We start from the raw sequence: 21,485 nt of genomic DNA, 5'->3' as shown, positions 1-21,485 counted from the left end.
TAAGAGCCATTAAAGATATGAAAATGTTTGTTAATTTGTTAGCTTCTATGTTGTTGGTGTAACATTTCCCCAACATTTTAATGTTTGTAAAATTGAAGTCGCACTAGCACTGTTATGGCTCTGTGGTGACTTTCTACCTCGACCATGGTATATGTTTCTTGTTAAACTTTAAGTCACAAGACATAAGGCGATTTTCCAGCTCTACTGGTGCAGGAAGGTCTCAGACGTCCCTCCGTGCATTTTTTTCGGGCACGAGCCACTGACGCTCTGTTAGCTAGCAGGATAGCTTCCACGTACGAAAGAATTCATAGTCCCTAGCAGCACCCAGGGACAAGTGGTTCGATGTCAACGGCCTAAACCACTTTGCACGGATTCCCTACCCTTCTGATGGACTTAACCTGTGCTACGATATGATGGCACGGTCAGGGAACCAGGCAGAACCAATGACCTTTCGGCCGTTCGCTCCCTATCGTGAAGGCATTTACTATAACTGACAGTGATCATGGTCAAGGAGGTAATTTCAACCACACTAGTCTCTCAGTCGCCAAAAAACTCATTTTATATATGTAGTCTATACTATTTCACACGTCTTCACATACAACTTTGTTTTCTCAGTAGATATATCGAATATTTTACAATCAGGGATAATGGATAATGTATCTCGTTTTTTTTTCTATGTGGAAAAGGCCATACATTATTCATGTTTGCTATTTTAATTGTTTTTGTAGCGATCGCACATTCAATATTTTATGCTGAGGAGATTTGAAGAACAATGCAAATTACATGAAATTGCCATAAAACTGGAGTTTCTGCCTGCAGAAAACCTAGCTGCCAAAACAAAGCTAGATATTCTTCCTTTTTAGCTCACCTGTCACAAAGTGACAGGGTGAGCTTTTGTGATCGCTTTTCGTCCGGCGTCCGTCCGTCCGTCGTCCGTAAACTTTTACTTTAAATGACATCTCCTCATAAACCACTAGGCCAATTTCAACCAAACTTCACAGGAATGTTTCTTTGGTGGTCACCTTTAAAAATTGTTCAAAGAATTTAATTCCATGCAGAACTCTGGTTGCCATGGCAACCGAAAGAAAAAAACTTTAAATATCTTCTTTTAAAAACCCCTAAGAGCTAGAGCTTAGATATTCGGCATGAAACATCTTCTAGTGAGTGTCTACCAAGTTTGTTCAAATAAAAGCCCTGGGGTCAAAATTGGCCCCGCCACAGGGGGTCATTGATTTTCCCTATATGCATATAGTAAAAACTTAAAAAATCTTCTTTTAAAGAACTCAAAGAGCTAGAGCTAAGATATTTAGCATCAAACATGTTCTAATAGGTGTCTACCAAGTTTGTTCAAATAAAAGTCCTATGGTCAAAATTGGCCCCGCCCCGGGGGTCATTGATTTTCCTTATATGTGTATAGCAAAAACTTAAAAAATCTCCTTTGAAAAAACCCAAATAGCTAGAGTTTAGATATAAAGCATGAAACCTCTTCTAGTGAGTGTCTACAAAGTTTGTTCAAATAAAAGACCTGGGGTCAAAATTGGCCCCGCCCTGGGGGTCATTGATTTTCCTTATATGTGTATAGCAAAAACTTAAAATCTTCTTTGAAAAAAACCCAAATAGCTAGAGTTTAGATATTAAGCATGAAACATCTTCTAGTAAGTTTCTACAAAGTTTGTTCAAATAAAAGCCCTGGGGTCAAAACTGGCCCCGCCCCAGGTGTGTCATTGTTTTTAACTATATGTGTATAGTAAAAACTTAAAAAAGTCTTCTTTTAAAAAGCCCAATGAGCTAGAGCTTAGATGTTTAGCATGAAACATCTTCATATTGGTGGTCTACCAAGTTTGTTCAAATAAAAGCCCTGGGGTCAAAAATTGGCCCCCGCCCCAGGGGGTCATTTGATTTTTCCCTATATGCATATAGTAAAAACTTAAAAAATCTTCTTTTAAAAGAACTCAAAGAGCTAGAGCTAAGATATTTAGCATCAAACATGTTCTAATAGGTGTCTACCAAGTTTTGTTCAAATAAAAAAGTCCTGGGGTCAAAATTGGCCCCGCCCCGGGGGTCATTGATTTTCCTTATATGTGTATAGCAAAAACTTAAAAAATCTCCTTTGAAAAAACCCAAATAGCTAGAGTTAAGATATTAAGCATGAAACATCTTCTAGTGAGTGTCTACAAAGTTTGTTCAAATAAAAGACCTGGGGTCAAAATTGGCCCCGCCCTGGGGGTCATTGATTTTCCTTATATGTGTATAGCAAAAACTTAAAATCTTCTTTGAAAAAACCCAAATAGCTAGAGTTTAGATATTAAGCATGAAACATCTTCTAGTAAGTGTCTACAAAGTTTGTTCAAATGACAGCCCTGGGGTCAAAACTGGCCCCGCCCCAGGTGTGTCATTGTTTTTAACTATATGTGTATAGTAAAAACTTAAAAAAGTCTTCTTTTAAAAAGCCCAATGAGCTAGAGCTTAGATGGTTAGCATGAAACATCTTCTTATTGGTGTCCACCAAGTTTGTTCAAATAAAAGCCCTGGGGTCAAAATTGGCCCCGCCCCAGGGGGTCATTGATTTTCCCTATATGCATATAGTAACAAGAGCTGTCGGTAGGACAGCACGCTCGACTATTCTAAGTGCTTGATAGTAAAAGAGCCTTGATAACGTAAAATTTAGAGCTTTGATAATGTTAAATTTTCTAAGTTCACAAAAGGGCTATTTTTTTTTATAAATTCATGTTATAGGCCTTAGAGACAGTCTAATTATACAGTATTGGCTTGACTATTCAGAAGGTAATATTGAGTAAAATAATACTAATTACCTATGAATACATAAAATTGACAGAAAAGGTACAAAGGCTTGTTATTAAGATGTTTTATCAAGTAAATCACTGCTTTATTATTATGAATGCATATAATTGTCCCAAAAAAGGCACAAACCCTTCAGTAATTATAGAGATACCAGCTTACAAGCAAAACTTTACCATGAATTTCTAAGTTGAAAAAGGGGAGAAAAATCAGCCTAAATGCAAGATAGAATTATGGATCTTTGTCAGTGACCTACAATTATGACCCTAAATGCATATGTGAAGTTTTAAATAAATATCTTTAATAGTTATTGAGATATGTAAAACTTGCATGTAAACATTAACCAAGAGACTAAGTAGAAAAGGGGATATGAATCAGCCTTAATGCAGGATAGAGTTATGGAACTTGGTCAGTGACATACAATTATGGCCCTCAAATTATGACCCTAAGTACATGTGTAAAGTTTCAAGTAAATATCTTTGAAGACCTTTAACCTTTAACCAAAATTTTCTAAGTTTCAAATTTAAGGGGCAAATAGTTCTGCAAATATTGCAGACAGAGTTATGCAATTTTGCAAACTGATGTACATTGTTACTATAAAAAAGTATTTTAAATTTCAATTGAATATCTCAAGCAATAATTAAGATATTTGACTTTACAAAAAAACTTTAACCAAAATTTCTAAGTTAAAAAGGGGCATAATTCTGTCAATATTGTAGGCAGAGTTATCCAACTTGTCAATCTGATGTACCTTGTTACTATAAATAAGTATTGTAAGTTTCAATTGAATATCTCAAGAAATAACTGAGATATTTGACTTTACAAAAAACTTTAACCAAAATTTCTAAGTTAAAAAGGGGCATAATTCTGTCAATATTTTAGGCAGAGTTATCCAACTTGTCAATCTGATGTACCTTGTTACTATAAATAAGTATTGTAAGTTTCAATTGAATATCTCAAGCAATAATTGTGATATTTGACTTTACAAAAAACTTTAACCAACGCAGACGCCGATGCGGACGCCGGGGCGACTACAATAGCTCTCATATTCTTCGAATAGTCAGCTAAAAACTTAAAAAATCTTCTTTTAAAGAACTCAAAGAGCTAGAGCTAAGATATTTAGCATCAAACATGTTCTTATAGGTGTCTACCAAGTTTGTTCAAATAAAAGCCCTGGGGACAAAATTGGCCCCGCCCTGGGGGTCATTGATTTTCCTTATATGTATATAGCAAAAACTTAAAATCTTCTTTGAAAAAAACCCAAAAAGCTAGAGTTTAGATATTGAGCATGAAACATCTTCTAGTAAGTTTCTACAAAGTTTGTTCAAATAAAAGCCCTGGGGTCCAAACTCGCCCCGCCCCAGGGGTGTCATTGTTTTTAACTATATGTGTATAGTAAAAACTTTAAAAAATCTTCTTTTAAAAAGCCCAATGAGCTAGAGCTTAGATGTTTAGCATGAAATATCATCTTATGGGTGGGGGGGGGGGGCTATATACAGGTGAGCGACCTCAGGGCCATCATGGCCCTCTTGTTTTTGTATGTGACCAATCAATTGGCAATAATTCTGCCAAAGAAAAGATCAATACACACTATTATCAAACTATCTATATGCTCTGAGAAACAAGAACAAGGTGCAAGCAAGTTTTAATACAGTTGTATTTTTTTTATTATTTCATTCATGTATTGTACATGTATATTTGCATTCATAAAATACAATTTATGACATTAGTAAGTACAGTAGGCTATTTTCTCGACCATCTTAACATAAACATGAACAGACATCATACTACATAAAAAATGTTGTTTTTTTCAATTATAATACTTATTAACAATAGAGCACATACATGTAAAATAGTTAAGCTAGATGTAAAGGAAAATCTCCAAATATAGGCAAATCCTTACAAACTTGTAAGGTTTATATTTTGTGTCCAATTAAACCTATTGTGCATACTTTAAAGAGTTACTTCTTCATAATATAATAAATTTTAAGTTTATTTTTAAAAAAAGTTCCCTCTGCATAGTTTTTAAACAGACACATGGCTTCAGATTGGTCCAGTAACTAAAAGGTTACTCGAGATAATTTTAATGATGAAATAAACATGTTAAACTGTCTCTGACTCTTTCTTACTTATCATTTCACCCAATAATTTTATCCTTACCATGTTAATATTTCTTAAATGGACTTGTCCATTTTTCAATCTGGACAAAACCATTCATAATTTAAAGAGAAATTGACAAGATATGTTCTGTCTGAATAGGAAACAGTGCAGACCATAATTAGTCGGCACATATAGTCAGCACATATGTGCCAGCTGGTCTTGTTCTGCATTGGTCACATGGGTAACAATCCGTTGGCGTCAATAAGCTTAAAGGATAGAATCATAAAGACTTGATTTGCCAGTCTTCATAAATGGTAGCTGACAAATCATCAACTATTGTTCAGTGTACAAGACAGCATATTTTGATTCTAAGTTCACCAACAACCCTTGTACTATCATTACACTTTGTGACACAAATATAAATGTACTGTGCCACCAAAATTGAGAGAAATGTCAATAATAAAAACCAGATATCCTAATTTTTGTATACTAGGGTGGGGTATCGATATCTGCTCCAAGGTCTAATCTTCGGAATTTATCGAGATTGAAAAAACAACATTTCACTACACGGCCACCAAAATATCTTCCATTCAAATCAATTATTGCTGAAAGAGAAAGGAAAAACCAATAAATTTCTTTAGATGATGATTACATATATTTATAATTTGTTTATATCAACAACAAATGCCATAACTACCCAACAACGATGTGAACATTGCTTAGACTTAGTAGAAGGACACTCCATAAGCCCCAGCTTGTGTTAAAATTGTTTACTTATGGACTAGTTTCTGTCAAACAATGATCTTCGACAGAATAAAACCAACAAAAATTGAGACTATGCATCTTTAAGAAAAAATTGTGTATATGTACCTTAACTAGTTTAGTTGAAACACATTTATTTAAGCTCGATTGCGAAACAAGTTCTTGCAAGTTGTATTAATCAGTTTCGAGTCTGCTTCCTGGAACTAACCAGTTCTAGAAACATGGTCATGACCCAAGTAGGGCTCGAACCCATGATCCCTGGGTTAAGAGGCAGACACCTTAACAAATAGCCCACCACTTTCCTTCATTAACATTGTAACCATATTCATTTCATTAAACTCTTCAAGTAATATAACTGACATGACTTATCCAGTCAATATTGGTCAATTCAAGGGCCATAACCCAGAAGTGATTTCCCTCTCCAAAGTTGTTTTGTAGATACACTATGCTCATCATCATAGGGACCAAATTTGATAAAGATCAGTTTAAAATCAAATTTTTAGGAAAAGCCTTCATAACTTATTTACTTAGTGTAATCAGGTACCGGGTATGTCTCTTACACAAGGGAGACAATTCCTGAAGAAAAATCAGGTAAAAAGATTAGTTCATACCTTTAATTGCTGAGTCTATTCTGTCAAACTCTACAAAAATTCTTACAGCCTCATCATCTGGGTTGCTTGGCATCTAAAAAAATTTAAACAAACCTAAATACCTTGGTGGATAATCAAAGCACTAGTTGTGTACTTACTTAGACCAACTGCCACTATAGATAAATGACTAATAAAATGAAGAGTTCAAAATATCTGATGAGATTTGAGTGAACAACAATATAAAAGGAATTCAAAGCCAACTATCATAATTCACTTATTGCTTGAAGCTAATGAAAAAGTAATAACAGTTTTACTTAACTCTCTTGTAAAGGAAAAAGATACAATTTATTTTAAATGATGTCAATATTACTGTACAAATGATAAAGGTACATTGCAACTAGGTAAGTTTTATATTTAGTGAAGCTTACCTCAAAAATGAGACATTTGATAACTTTGCCATATTTTCCACATTCCTCAAATGTTTCTCCCTCTAGATCTTCATCAACTTCTCCAGGGCCAACCATATTCTATCATACAAAAATACAACTATTAGTACAAACACATTGGTATTTTTATTTTATTTTATTGATGTCTTTTTTGGTGTTGTTTGAGTTCAACCTTCACTGTCAAGGTCATACGGCAATATTCAAGATTTACTTGTGAAGGAGACTTAACATGCCCTTCCAAGCATTATTTCAGGCATGAACAGACACCAAAGTATGAACCCCTGACTTTCTGTAAGCTCTGAAGTCCCTGTTGGGATTCCAACCAACAGCAGTGAGATGCAACTGGTTTTAAGTCAGAAACCTTAATCACTCAACCACAGAGTGAAATATTCAAAGCATATAAAGCTAAAAAAAAAATCACCTTTATTTCCTACTCAAAAATATTAAGCTTTACTTAGTAAACCACATAAACCATTTTTTTCATTGCACTACATCAACTTATTTCATGAAATAAGAAGTTTTGTTGAAAAACCTTGAACTAAGATGACTTGGGGTTTAGTTGCTCAATGATAAATAGAAATGATGTACTTGTTGTACTACTAATTGATAGGAAAAAAATAAATTTTATTCTTGTATCATCCTACCCTGTCATTTATGTATATTTACTTACTTCTATTAAGAGAGAACACTTGACCAAAGTGTCTTATTTTATACTTTCTACTAAATATAAATCCCTTTTCTTTTTATCTTAAAAATTTGTATTTGCAATACATTCATTCCCAATGAGCACTTCATCAAAAAGGATATGTATTTTTATATTTCAGCTGTTGTTTACATTTACCAGTTACCCTTCAAAATGCCTTTACCGAAACCAGACTAATTTTATGTAAATCAGGGACATGGTTCTAAAATGTAATACTATGCTTAGTGAACAGGCAATGTCACAAAGTACTGTGACACTATGTACTTAGCGCTGACAATCTGTACTATAACCAGGTACTTACCCTTAATAAGATGACCTTTGTTGGATTTCGTAATAAGTTCGCATTCGTCACTGACTCACGTGGGGTATCTACGATTTAAAAGATAGAAAAAATTTGACCACAAAATACATAACATCATAATGTAAAATTAATAATTTCTTCAAATTAAAGTGCTTTTTAAAAAAAATAAAACTTTTAAAACTCTCAATTATGGAATATTTTTATTTATAATAAGCCCAATTATAAAGAACCTTAAATCATTAAATAAGGCTTTTTACAATCATTAAATGATCCTCAAAAATTGTCCTAATGCACTTTTGTTTAAACAAACTATATGTTTAAACAAACTATAAACAAACCATTTAATCAATAATATAAATCATCACATAAATTAGCTATTAACAAATGTGAACTCCTGCGTAAGCAAGTAGAGGATTGACATCATATCAAAGTAAATATAAAGCCACAAAACATATAAATCATTCTTATCATCAATTTTAAAGGATTTCAAGTTTTGCACTTTATTTCTTTTTTATTCAATCAACCACTTAATAAAAATACTTCATAAAACACTTAATATCAAGTGATAAACATCAAAACAAGTATCAAAAAAATAAAATTTGTAACTTTTTCATTTTTTTTATTGAATTGAAGATTTATCATGACCCCAGAAAAGCAGAATACCTAACTTTAAATCTCTGCTGTAATTGAAACAGAAAGACGGAGAGTAATTTTGAGAAAATGGAAAAATTAGGACTTTTTTATCTGAAAATGTTTATTCATCCATTTTAACCCCTCCCTTTCTTTCTTTCCAACAGATGAATATAGTGACTTTTCAGATTTACTAATGACAAAAGTCCTCAGGTGTGCCTAGGGGCTTTATTTCAGGCACAAGCGGGCACCTGAGTAGGACCACCAAAGCTCTGTAAGCTAGCTGAGTAAGCTTCTTCACAAGAAATAATCAAAAATCTTTTGATGGGATTTGAACCTACAGCAGTGAGGGGGAAGTGATTCAAAGTCTATGACCTTTACCACTCAGATGTAAATTTGAAATTTAATAAACTTCTGTTTTCATAATAATCATTTACTTTAAATAAAATACCTACAGTTCTCATGGAATATTACTTGTAACCTTACAGTATGGTCTTGTCAAAGAATAAAGGTATCATCCAAAAATCTTATCAGATGAAAAAGGGGCAATAAGTATGTCAACAAGAACTGCACTTGACTATTCTCAGTTCTTGATAGTTAAACAAGAGCCTGAATAATGTAGGAATAAAGATCATCTTTACAAAGAGGGAGATTTCATTCAAAATACATGACACAGTTGTGAGTCTTGGATAGAGACCAAGAAATTTTGTAAGTTCACAAAGGGACATACTTCATTCAATATCCATGCCAAAGTTATAGGCCTAGGACAGACACAAAATTTATCAACCCCAAAAAACACATATAAATTTCAAGGGGAAAACTTTCCCAGAAAATAAATGAAAAAGGGGCCCTAAAATTAGTAAACCGGGAAAACCCAAATTTTTGGGGCCCTGGAAAGTGGGACCCCCAAAATTTAATCCAAAGACTTTAAAATTTTTTTTTTAAGTAAATTTTCAGTAGTTTTGAAGTGCATGTCAAGCCAAGCAGGTACTTTGTAAGTTCTGTAACTTCTGAGTAGTAGGGTAGCCCTTCTATTCTTCAAAAAATCAATCTAAAAGTTAGTAGTTTATAGCTGGAATCAAACCTTTTGTAGATCCCTCGATGAAAACCATGTTTTTAACAAAATCAAAGATGTCACATGGGGCAATAATTATGTCAACATTTATTTGTTTGTAGATGACATGGGGTCAACTAAATTTTAATGCTAATTCATCATTTCTTTTCAAGTAATACAAGGGAATGAATAATGCAAAAGATTTAGCATTTTTTTGGCAAAATCAAAGAAGAAATAAGGGGTAATAACTAGGTCAAAATTAGTGGTCAGTAGCCTGATTGAAACCTTTTTTGGTAGACCAACCCTCTTTTTTTTTTCTTAAAAAAACCCCCATTTTTTTTATGCAAAAGCATAAGGTGTAATTAAGGGGGGAAAAATTTTGTGGTTGTAGGCCCAGCTCAAACCTTTTTGGTAAAATCTTTAATCTGTAAACCATGGATTTTTGGGCAAAGGGGAAGGTAAAAAGGGGGCCAATAACTACAGCCTGCATTCCAAAAAAAGGGAGTTTGTAGTCTGATTCAAACCATTTTGCTAGAGCCTACTCTAAAAAGCAATTCTTTAAGTAAATCGAAGGGGCAATTACAAGGTAAACAAGAGCATTCAACATTCCAAAGTGCTTGAGTAACTAGAACTCTGCGATTATCGGAGTGTCCCTTTCTGAACAATGTTAGTTTTAGGAGAAATGGCCAGGACAAAAATTGAATATGAAAAAAAAAAACAAAGGCAATAACTGAAAAAATAATAAGTGCAAGAGCAGCAGTTTCTGTGCAACACGGCACTTCTTATCAATAAGATCTTTCATTCTATGATGTTTCAAGTCCATAGCTTTCATACTTGAGGAGAAAATGACCAGGACAAAAATAAAGTAAGAAAATCAACAAAGGGCCATAACTCAAAAATTAAGAAATGCAGAGTACCGATTCTTGTGCAACTGCACTTCTTCTTAATGAGATCTATCATCCTATGAAGTTTCAAGTCCATAGCTTTTATATTTAAGGAGAAATGGCCCGGACAAAATTAAAGTATGAAAATAAACCAAAGGGCAATAACTCAAAAAAATAAGAAAATGCAGAGTAACCTGTTTTGTGCACTGCACTTCTTCTTAATGAGATCTATCATCCTATGAAGTTTCAAGTCCATAGCTTTTATATTTAAGGAGAAATGGCCCGGACAAAATTAAAGTATGAAATTTAAACAAAGGGCAATAACTCAAAAAATAAGAACTGCAGAGTACCGGTCCTTGTGCCCTGCACTTCGGGTTATTGAAAGAAGCATGCATATACAAGTTTGAAGTCAATCAGACTTATAGTGACTGAGTTATGCTCCGGACAAGCTTTAGGGGACGCCGACAACGACGCCGCTGACACAGACGCCGCCGACCCCGCCGACAAAAGTAACCCCTATATGTCACCTTTTCAAGGCGACACAAAAAAGAGCCTGGATAATGTAGAATTTTCTAAGATCAAAAAGGTCAATCTGTTAAAATCTACGCTAAGAGCCTTAGACACAGACATATCATGCTCAAAATAAGTGTGATAACTTTCAACCTATTCCCTTCAGTAGTTTTGGAGATACCGACTTGCATGAAAAAACGTAACCAAAATGTGACTGGGATGCTGACGCTAACACCAACGCTACATGAGTAGAATAGCTCTCCTTTAAGTAATAATAGTCAAGCTAAAAATAAGTGTTATAAAATTTAATTCAAACCTTTTGGTAAATCTCTCTCATGTATAATTTTCCCTCCTCTTTTACTGGTCTTCTCCACAAATAATGCTGTACTCATGCCTTGTTCTGACTTCCCAAGTCCTTGACCTTCTTTATAACCATACTTTGCCATGATCTTTGAAGCCACTGACAATCTGTGTAAGATGTATCAAATAAATTAAAGTGTATTAAGCTATATACATTGTATCTGCTGCAAATCTGATTGTTTAAATTTTGGAAAATTATTCTTTAAAAATTTCTCTTTGAAAAAAGGTCCTCATAATCAAATGGCACAAAGATGAAATCGTTTCTAAATGGTTAAGATCACTACTTAAACGACAGTATTGGCTCGACTATTCAAAAAGTTGTCACAAGGGTGTTTTATTTAGTATAATAATGCTTACCTATGCATACATAAAATTGACCGAAAAGGTACAGAGGCTTGTTATTCAGATGTTTTATCAAATAAATCACTGCTTTATTATTATGAATGCATAAAATTGTCCTAAAAAAGGCACAAACCCTTCAGTAGTTATGAAGATAAAAGCTTACAAGCAAAACTTTACCATGAATTTCTAAGTTAAAAAAGGGGAGAAAAATCAGCCTAAATGCAAGATAGAATTATGGATCTTGGTCAGTGACCTACAACTATGATTCTAAATGCATATGTGAAGTTTTAAATAAATATCTTTAATGGTTATTGAGATTTGTAAAACTTGCATGTAAACATTAACCAAGAGACTTAGTAGAAAAGGGGAGATGAATCAGCCTAAATGCAAGATAGAGTTATGGAACTTAGTCAGTGACATACAATTATGACCCTCCAATTATGACCCTAAGTACATGTGTAAAGTTTCAAGTAAATACCTTTGAAGACATTTAACCTTTAACCAAAGTTTCAAAGGGGCAAATAATTCTGCAAATATTGAAGGCAGAGTTATGCAATTTTGCAAACTGATGTACATTGTTACTATAAACAAGAGCTGTCGGTAGGACAGCAACGCTCGACAATTCTTAGTGCTTGATAGTAAAAAAAACGTAATAATATGTAAAACTTTCTAAGTAAAGAAAAGGGTAAAAATTTTCTTTAAATCCATATTACAGATATAGGCCTTGGAGAGAGTCCTATTATGCTCTCAAATAAGACTATAAAATTTCAACTTGTTTCAAAGCCATATGCCAATGGACTTTGAAAATATTTGAGGTATTATAAAAACTTTAACAAAAAAATTCTAAGTCGAAAAAGGGGCATAATTCTGTTAAAATGCTTGATACAGTTACCTCCTCCTGTCTACAGTTTGGGGTCATGATGATGAATAAGTGTGCAAAGTTTCAAAGCCCATTTGTCAATGGACTTTGAAAATATTTGAGGTATTACAAAAACTTTAACGTAAATTCTAAGTCGAAAAAGGGGCATAATTCTGTCAAAATGCTTGATACAGTTACCTCCCCCTGTCTACAGGTTGGGGTCATGATGGTGAACAAGTGTGCAAAGTTTCAAAGCCATATGTCAATGGACTTTGAAAATATTTGAGGTATTACAAAAACTTTAACGTAAATTCTAAGTCGAAAAAGGGGCATAATTCTGTCAAAATGCTTGATACAGTTACCTCCTCCTGTCTACAGGTTGGGGTCATGATGGTGAACAAGTGTGCAAAGTTTCAAAGCCATATGTCAATGGACTTTAAAAAATATTTGAGGTATAAAAAAAACTTTAACATAAGTGGTTACGCCGACGCTGACACCAACGCTGACGCCGACGCTCGGGTGACTACAATAGCTCTACTTATTCTTATCGAATAGTCGAGCTAAAAAGTATTGTAAAATTCAATTGAATATCTCAAGTAATAATTGAGATATTTGACTTTACAAAAAAACTTTAACCAAAATTTCTAAGTTAAAAAGGGGCATAATTCTGTAAATATTGTAGGCAGAGTTATCCAACTTGTCAATCTGATGAACATTGTTACTATTAATAAGTATGGTAAGTTTCAATTGAATATCTCAAGCAATTATTGAGATATTTGACTTTACAAAAAACTTTAACCAAAATTTTTAAGTTAAAAAGGGGCATAATTCTGTAAATATTGTAGGCAGAGTTATCAAACTTGTCAATCTGATGTACATTGTTACTATTAATCAGTATGGTAAGTTTCAATTGAATATCTCAAGCAATAATTGAGATATTTGACTTTACAAAAAACTTTAACCAAAATTTTTAAGTTAAAAAGGGGCATAATTCTGTAAATATTGTAGGCAGAGTTATCCAACTTGTCAATCTGATGTACCTTGTTACTATAAATAAGTATTGTAAGTTTCAATTGAATATCTCAAGCAATAATTGAGATATTTGACTTTACAAAAAACTTAAACCAATGCAGACCCCTTGGTGCATTATGTCATGTTTAAATGAGCACCTAAGTAGAACCACTGACATTCCGTAAGCTAGCTGGATAACTTCATGGCATGAAAGAAACAAAGTCTCTGGCTGGATTTAAACCCACAGCTGTGAGGGGCAAGTTGTTTGAAGTTGAACTACTAGGCTAAAGGTGCCATGCTGGTGGGATCTGAACCGACAGCTGTGACGGTCAAGTGGTTTCAAAGTCAACAACCTTAACCACTAGACCACTGAGTGACGTGTCTGAGATAAACAAATGTGAAAGTTGGGGAAAATACTTCATGCACTTACCCTCCTGTTGGAATCATACCACTAATGGAGCCATCATTGTCTAAAAATAGAACATAACATGTCATTGTCTAAAAATACATAACATGTCATTTTAAATATTGCAAGTAACAAACAATTTGATTACAAAAAGTTCTCATTTCAAATGGTTATCTTCATGTATCAATTAAATGAGAACACAGGTAACTTCACACTAGACTCACTGACATTAATTATCTCTCTCTATATATAAATGACAACAATGACAAGAGCATCATTAGCCATCTGCAAATAAAGCTATCAGGCCTATGCCACACGTATACAGCTATGTCAACCTGCATTTCCATGCAAACTGATCATACCCTATACTGTTAGCAATTCACTTTTGGTATTTTGATACTAAAATAAAAAAAAAACAAAAAACAATGGTCTATTCCATTACAAGTGAATTTAAAAACCGACTTCAGCAAGTAATAATAATTATTACATGCATAAATAACCTTTGCAACTTTTCAGTTTAGTTCTCATATAGATCAGAGTCACAGTAAAATGTCCAAAATTAAAGCAATTGTAACCTCCAGTCCTTGATGCTTAATACAATAATGACATATGCCACTAGCAAAGACCTAGACCTGTCTGCACATCCATAACCAGACATTGTATTGATAACTACCTTTGTCTATAATTTCAATTTTGAAGCTGCCTTACTACTCCATGTATTACTAATTTAAATTAAAACATGACAAGCCCATTTCATAACACTGGAAGGTTTAGAGTTAACTCAATGATAATCACTAACCCTCTGGTTTGATTGGAGGCTCCTCTAACAATGACATTGGTGGTGCTATAGCTGCTCCTATCTCAGATTTTTCTGTTTTTAACAAAACAAAATTAAACATATATAATTGGAGGATAATTCATGGCAATCATCTATTTAACAGTCAAATCTGCCTATTCAAACTACCAGTAACATAAGGAAATGAAGTGTTTTTTCAGGTTTTGAAAAATATTTTCAGAGTCACTCATCCTGCAGGACGAGTAGCTTCTAAATCCAATGTGCAGACAACATTTTTCTACTTGTCCTGCATCAAATTCTCGAAAATTCTATGTGTGGACAAGTGGCATTTTAGATCTCTTTTTTTCAAAACAGGTGAAAATGTACAGGTAAATGTTCAGGTAAATGTTCAAAGTATCAATATCAAATGTGTCTTTGGCACTTAGCCAGACAGCAACTGATGCAACCAATACAGACCATCCCTACAAATTATGCAAGATGTCCTACAGACTGAAAGATGGACAAGTCCAAGGTAAGAGTTAAATCTGGACAAGTCCATCAATAGAACTAAGTAGAGATAGGGTTAATCAGAGCTCAATTAAAATTCGCCGCACTTACTTCTTGCAGGTCGTTCATATTCGTCTTCATCATCTTCACGTCTTCTTCGTGCCCTTTCTAACTCGCCAACGTCACGATCCCTGTCCCTATCTCTGTCACGCCTTCTGCTATAATAAAATAATCTAGAGTAATCATTTAAATAATTGTTGATATGTTCTAAACCTTGTCATAATTTGCATTGAAAAAACAATATTGATGATATTTCAGTATATCGTACAAGTTGTCTACCGGTACATGTATATATCTAACAGAGAGTTAATGTACATGCAATCAACATAAGTAGTTAGTCTGGTTAAAATAGCAAGATTTTGAGCTTCTGATTTTAAACACAAGTTCACTAAATTTAAAAATTCTATTAAAATTTTGCTCTGAATACCAGAAACCAAATATAAACATGTATGTTAAATAATGTTAAAAATTCCATTAAAATATCGATTAGAATTCCAGAAACCAAGTATAAACATGTATGTTAATGTACATACTGTCGATCATCTCCTCTGTCCCGGTTATCTCTCGGTGAATCACGGAAATCTCGTATATCCCTCGTGTCCCTCGTATCTCTTATATCTCGTGAATCACGGGAATCTCTCTTCCTCTCCTCTTCGTCTCTTTCTTTCTGTTTCTGATCCCGCTTCTTCTTCATTATCTCCTCGTAATCGTTCGGTCGCAGAGGGTTATACTCGTCTTTTACACCAGTCAGAGACGGCACCGGATCTGACGCAATAAACGGAGATCCACCAAGTGCAACTGGTGTATCTCTTGACATTCTCTCCTGAACTGGTACATTCTCCAACTGGTAAGAAAATGATAGTTAGACCAATGTAACCAATGGCACTTATAATTAATCTACACATACATTAATTACTAAACCTTACTTAAAGGCAAATTATGTCTCAGAAATTAATAAATATTTCATTCTTTAATTAACAAGAGATCAAATATTCCACTTGTCTGCTCGTAATTATAAGTAGAATTTAAGAGAACTCAATACAGGACGAGTGACACTGAACATATTTTTTGATTCCTGTTTACTAATACAATTAGGTATTAGAATATTACCTTGCCAGTGATCATATTAAATTTGAGAGGACTATCTGTTGTGTCAGCCGTTCTTTTAAAGTCAACAACAGGTGCTAATGTACTTGACTTTCTGTGACTCTGAAAATGACAGAAATAAATGAAACCTTTTATATTTACCACAAAATACACAGATATCCTAGCCTAAACTGTTATCTGACATACATACAAAAACTATTTCTTAAAATAGATTTAAATGACACATTCTACAGTAAAAAAATTGTTTTTAAATTGACTATACAATATGCTGCCAGTAAATTGTCTGCACTTGTAAGTAAAGCAAGAGCCTACATGTAATAATGTAGAAATTAAAGGGACTCCACTGATTTTTCTTAACAGGACTGGAAATATTTTTTTCAAGATAAATTTTCTATCTGATGTTGAAAAATGACCCAAAATTGAATAGTGTAGCAATACTTTGTACCCAAATCAGTCTGAGAATATCACTAAAATACAATTCTTAATTTATTTTTGAGCATATTTCGTAATCATCCTTTGAACAGCTTTCTATTTTAAGTGTCCCTGTGGATCTACATTAGAATTTCAAATTCTAAGTTTTTAGGCTTTCTACATAACATAGCTTCGTGTAAGAAAAATAAACAACACAATATTCATTATATCATCTTACAACAATTTTTACTTTAATTTATTAACACAAATACTAGTCTTCCCTTTGAAATAGCTTCAAGCTGTGTAAAATCCACTGCAACAATTGTAACTGTCAACTCAGCTTCTATCATGGCTGAAACTAATATACATTTGTACTTGCCTACTTTAAATAATGACCAAACTTTTTAAAGCAAAATTAACACCACTGCTGTGTCAGCTTTAATAGATTAATACATTTATTATCTTACCTTAGAACTGGACTGTATAAGTGAAGCCTTCTTCGCCTGCAGCTGAGATTTCATCAGTTTATAATTAGAGGACCAGCCAGCTGAAATACACAAATGTTCCCTTACAGATATACAACACACAATACAATATATCATTGCTGTCAATGTCTATATATAGTATGGCAATATACAAAATTATATATAGCTTTTTATAGTATGGCAATATACAAATCAAAAACATGTATAATAATTAAAATCACAAAGATAATTGGTCGCTTCTATTGTCAAATATAAGGTTTCCCTCAAACTCTTGGGATTCTGACTCCCCGTACACTTATGACTGGATATTTAAGTTGTGTTGTACTCAAAATTTGTGTGAAGGGTGATCATCTACATAACAATATATAGTTCCAAAACATTGTCTTCAACTGCAGACACACCTTACACTTCTTAAAAAAACAACAGCTGTTTTAAATCAAAACAATTAATCTATCAATATTGATACATGTATATAGAAAAGTTAATAATACCTGCAACCCCTCCTTTCTCCTCCTTATCAATGTCAAGGTCATCATACAGGGACATCTTTCAAGATCCACAATCAACAATCCTGCGATAAAAGAAGAAAGCCTAAAATCCTAACATATCATTTATAGTATATTTGTATAACAAGAATTTTCTGTCAGCTGCATGCCTCAAGGGAGGAAATATCTGACATAGAGGAAATTAATAATTATACCAATTATTTGATATCAGTATCTGTAGTATTTATAGCGAGCTCGACGAGCTGGCCCAAAGGGCCTGCTCGCAAAGCGAGCTTTACGGTAACGCGAGTACCTGCTAAGTGATGGTTTTGAAAACTTTCGTCCAAAGTACCGAATTGGACACATCGCAACCTTTCGAATTTAAAGATAACGATAAAAACTGAGGAATTCTGACTGAAAACGGATGTGTAGACTGGTCACCCGCGCACGTTTATGGGAACCATAATTGGACAGGGAACCAGAATAACGGAAGCTGTGTATAAAAAATGAAAATCGAAGGCGCCATTTTGTTTGAAAAATCTGATAAATAAAAACAATTTTTTGTCGAATTTTGTTGTGAAAACTATCTAGAATGAAAGAAAATGGTCTAACTAAGAAAATGAATCCGAACACCAATATCTTTTATTTAGTCGTTAACGCTGTACAGACGTTTAAAGTATTGTTTACGTGACGTCACAATGTAGCGCCAAACAGCACGTGCAAAACAATCAAATCAAGTACGCTATTTAAATGTCGCAAACGTTTTAAGTTTTACATTTATTTCACCTTTATTAATCTTTATTTCGCTTGAAAAATTATAGAATGAAATGAAATAAACTAAACAAACAAAGTTTTATCAACGTTTTCAAAACTCGATATTCATATAACGACAGGGGCGGAGCCATATTTAACACAGTACGTGTGACGTCACACGCACTCTTCACTGCATTTGAGATTACTTCATACTATTTCACGTTCAAAGTAAATTGAGCTCGCTTTGAGGCTTTGCCTTTTTCATATTAATTTAACAAGGTATCAGAAAGATGAAGTTACATGTACATGCAAGACATTGACCTACGTTGATTGTGGAAACTGATTAGAGTAAAGGCATATAATTTATGTACTATATTTAGAACATCTTTGTTGACATGACATGATTTAATACTCATGATAATTATGCAAGATTTAATTTTTATTTTCTTTTCTTTATAATTTTTCAGTACTTATAATTTATCAGTACTTAAATAAAATAGAAGAATATAAGTCAGCAATTCATGGTCACTTTTGATGTATTAACCTGTAACGGTCAATGTCGTAATCACGTAGTCATGTGAATTGTGATCAAACATTTTGGCCCCCTGATGAACAATTGTTGTTTGGAATAAATTGAGTGATTGTGTTGCCCTAGCAAAGACAGTAGATGGCTACAATACAGCCGTATTCCATTTGGAATTACTCCTCTCTTCCGTTGCCTATATGCTGAAAGGCCCTGAAACGTATGACTATCATACTGATCAAGATCCAGAATGGGTTAGAAATTTAGACATTATTTGGAGAATATGTCATTAGACTATCAGAATTTAGACATTATTTGGAGAATATGTCATTAGACTATCAGTTTATGCATTTCTTTAAGGAGTTGCATGTTTTTTCGTAAACCTATATGAGAATTATTATTCTTAGGACCTGTTATCATCAATTAGGTTCGTGGCGTCGATCGAACCAAATTTTCCGAAAGATTCGTCCGAGTACTAGGGCAGTTCAGATCCCATAAAGTAAACCCGCTCTCAAGCGGATATATGATAGATAATTGAATACTTTCACATATAACCATACTACATACATCAATAAAACAGAGAAAAAAGAATACCTTCTTACTTTATTTGTAATTAATTCGTGAAATATACCTTATTGATGCTTTTTGTTGTTGTTGTTCTTGAAATGTGTGATAGTTGTACACGAATGGCGAAAAATATCACTGTCGTCACGCTATTGTTGAAAAATATTTTTCTTCCGATCGATGTTGTAATTTATTGTGTTGAGAAAAAAGAAACACGCATAAAAGAGCGGGATTCATTTGGAATATATCCGGTTTTATTCTATATCTATATTTAAACTTTCTATTCTATTCTATTCCGCGAAACGTTTCGGCCCTACTATAGATTATTGCTTGATTGATTAACAACAATTAATTTAATTAAAATTAAATAATTCTGACACTTTAATTCTTTAAATAATTATTTAGTATCTTTTGATCTATTGAACCATTTAGATATATATACGTTTATGTTTTTAAAGGTGTAACAAACAATAAAGACAGGTTAATCCATAATTTATAAAACAAACCGAATATACGAATACGAAAAGTTTATTTGTATAAAGCATAGTACAATGCTTATAACAAGTATAAAATTGTAATATATACAATGTTTGGAGATCAAAACCTGGATTTTTCAGCAAACATAGGATGATTCATTGAATATTATTGTCAATATATTTAATATGTTTAATATATATGTTGCGCTTGCTTGCATAAGTTTCAAATAAACAGACATAGAATAGTCTGCACTTAACTTATTCTATCATTTTCTAAAATATAAAGACATGAAGAACACTAAAGTCCTATAGACTAAAAGTAATATCCACTGTTGCAAGTCAGTTCTTTTTGAAAAATTTACATGCAAATGCAAACATCTTAAACAATAAATTATGGTTCGAATACAACATTCTTATACAATATGATTAAATACATTTATCAATTGATTCATTTATTTATTTAAATGCTAATTAACGATATACCGTTTTAAAACACAGTACTTATTCTGGGGCCGATTTGGTAAATGGCCGAAACGTCTGGGGCCGAAACGTCTTGGGTAATTTGGGGCCGATACGTCTTGGGGCCGAAATGTCTCGAAATCCTTCTATATCCTATCCTATCCTATCCTATTCTATCCTATTCTATTCTATTCTATTCTATTCTATTCTATTCTATTCTATTCTATTCTTATTCTTATTCTTATTCTTATTCTTATTCTTATTCTTATTCTTATTCTATACTTATTCTATTCTATTCTATCCTATCCTATTCTATTCTATTCTATTCTATCTATGTACCATTTTGTTCTGATACCTGAATTGAATAATAATAAAAAAAATGATTATATATTCAAAGTACTTGACACATTTTATGAAACAAAAAACACTTACTGATTGATGATTTATAATATACAATTTTATGTATTATCTAGATATGCACGATGTGTACTTTAAAAGCTTTATTGAATACCTTACATTTGACCTTTTTAAATTATTTAAAGTATTAGTCTAAAAGTGTTGTTATTGTTCAAGTTGATTGTGTTAAAAACTATGACTTGTAAATAGTAAAATATTACATGTCAAGTGAATAAAACGGGAATTTCTATGGACCCCATTGGAAATAAGCTTTTAGCTTAATGGACTATCCATAGGTGCATAGTACGTCTTATTAATTTTTATGATAAAAGTGTGCTCTTTATGCTGTTTTATGATCTCATTTTATATATGGAGATTTATATGTTAACTATCTCTTAACTGTATGATTTTATTACTGTATCATGTGATATGTTCCTGAATGTATAAATAAAAAATATAAATACGAATTATTTTGAATAAATTCTATTGTGAGCAAATGATGATGATGATGATGATATTGATGAATGATGAATGATATAATGATGATGATGATATTGATGAATGATGATGATGATGATGATGATGATGATGATGATGATGATGATGATGATGATGATGTTGTTGTTGTTGTTGTTGTTGATCCTCTGAATTGTCAAAAATGAACAATCAAATTATTCAAAAATACTCGAAAAATCCTAAGATCACTTTCAGAAAAACTGGAGTCTTA

General features: G+C 33.0%; 1 protein-coding gene across 4 annotated transcripts; it reads right to left on the bottom strand.

Annotated features, from left to right (window-relative positions):
- Positions 1 to 4,438: 4,438 nt before the first annotated feature.
- LOC132752185 (splicing factor 45-like) lies at positions 4,439 to 19,633 on the bottom strand. Of its 4 annotated transcripts, none has more exons than XM_060742483.1 (13): positions 19,495 to 19,633; positions 17,594 to 17,673; positions 17,085 to 17,164; positions 16,210 to 16,308; positions 15,633 to 15,943; positions 15,151 to 15,254; positions 14,557 to 14,628; positions 13,782 to 13,821; positions 11,096 to 11,247; positions 7,702 to 7,769; positions 6,680 to 6,778; positions 6,273 to 6,345; positions 4,439 to 5,504 (listed from the first exon to the last, which is right to left on the bottom strand). In XM_060742483.1, exons 2-13 carry the CDS (start codon positions 17,646 to 17,648, stop codon positions 5,389 to 5,391), a joined length of 1,269 nt encoding a protein of 422 aa, XP_060598466.1. In that variant the 5' UTR covers positions 17,649 to 17,673; positions 19,495 to 19,633; the 3' UTR covers positions 4,439 to 5,388. The 4 variants fall into 4 exon arrangements, with proteins under 4 accessions (XP_060598466.1, XP_060598463.1, XP_060598464.1 ...); XM_060742480.1 differs by having other exon boundaries at positions 15,151 to 15,257; positions 19,495 to 19,632; XM_060742481.1 differs by having other exon boundaries at positions 15,151 to 15,257; positions 19,466 to 19,569.
- Between the last annotated feature and the right edge of the window lie 1,852 nt (positions 19,634 to 21,485).

This window comes from Ruditapes philippinarum, unplaced genomic scaffold (genome assembly GCF_026571515.1).
Source record: "Ruditapes philippinarum isolate M1 unplaced genomic scaffold, ASM2657151v2 ctg375_1_1_1_1, whole genome shotgun sequence".
NCBI classification, from domain to species: Eukaryota; Metazoa; Mollusca; class Bivalvia; order Venerida; family Veneridae; genus Ruditapes; species Ruditapes philippinarum.
This window is presented reverse-complemented; position numbering and strand designations above follow the sequence as displayed.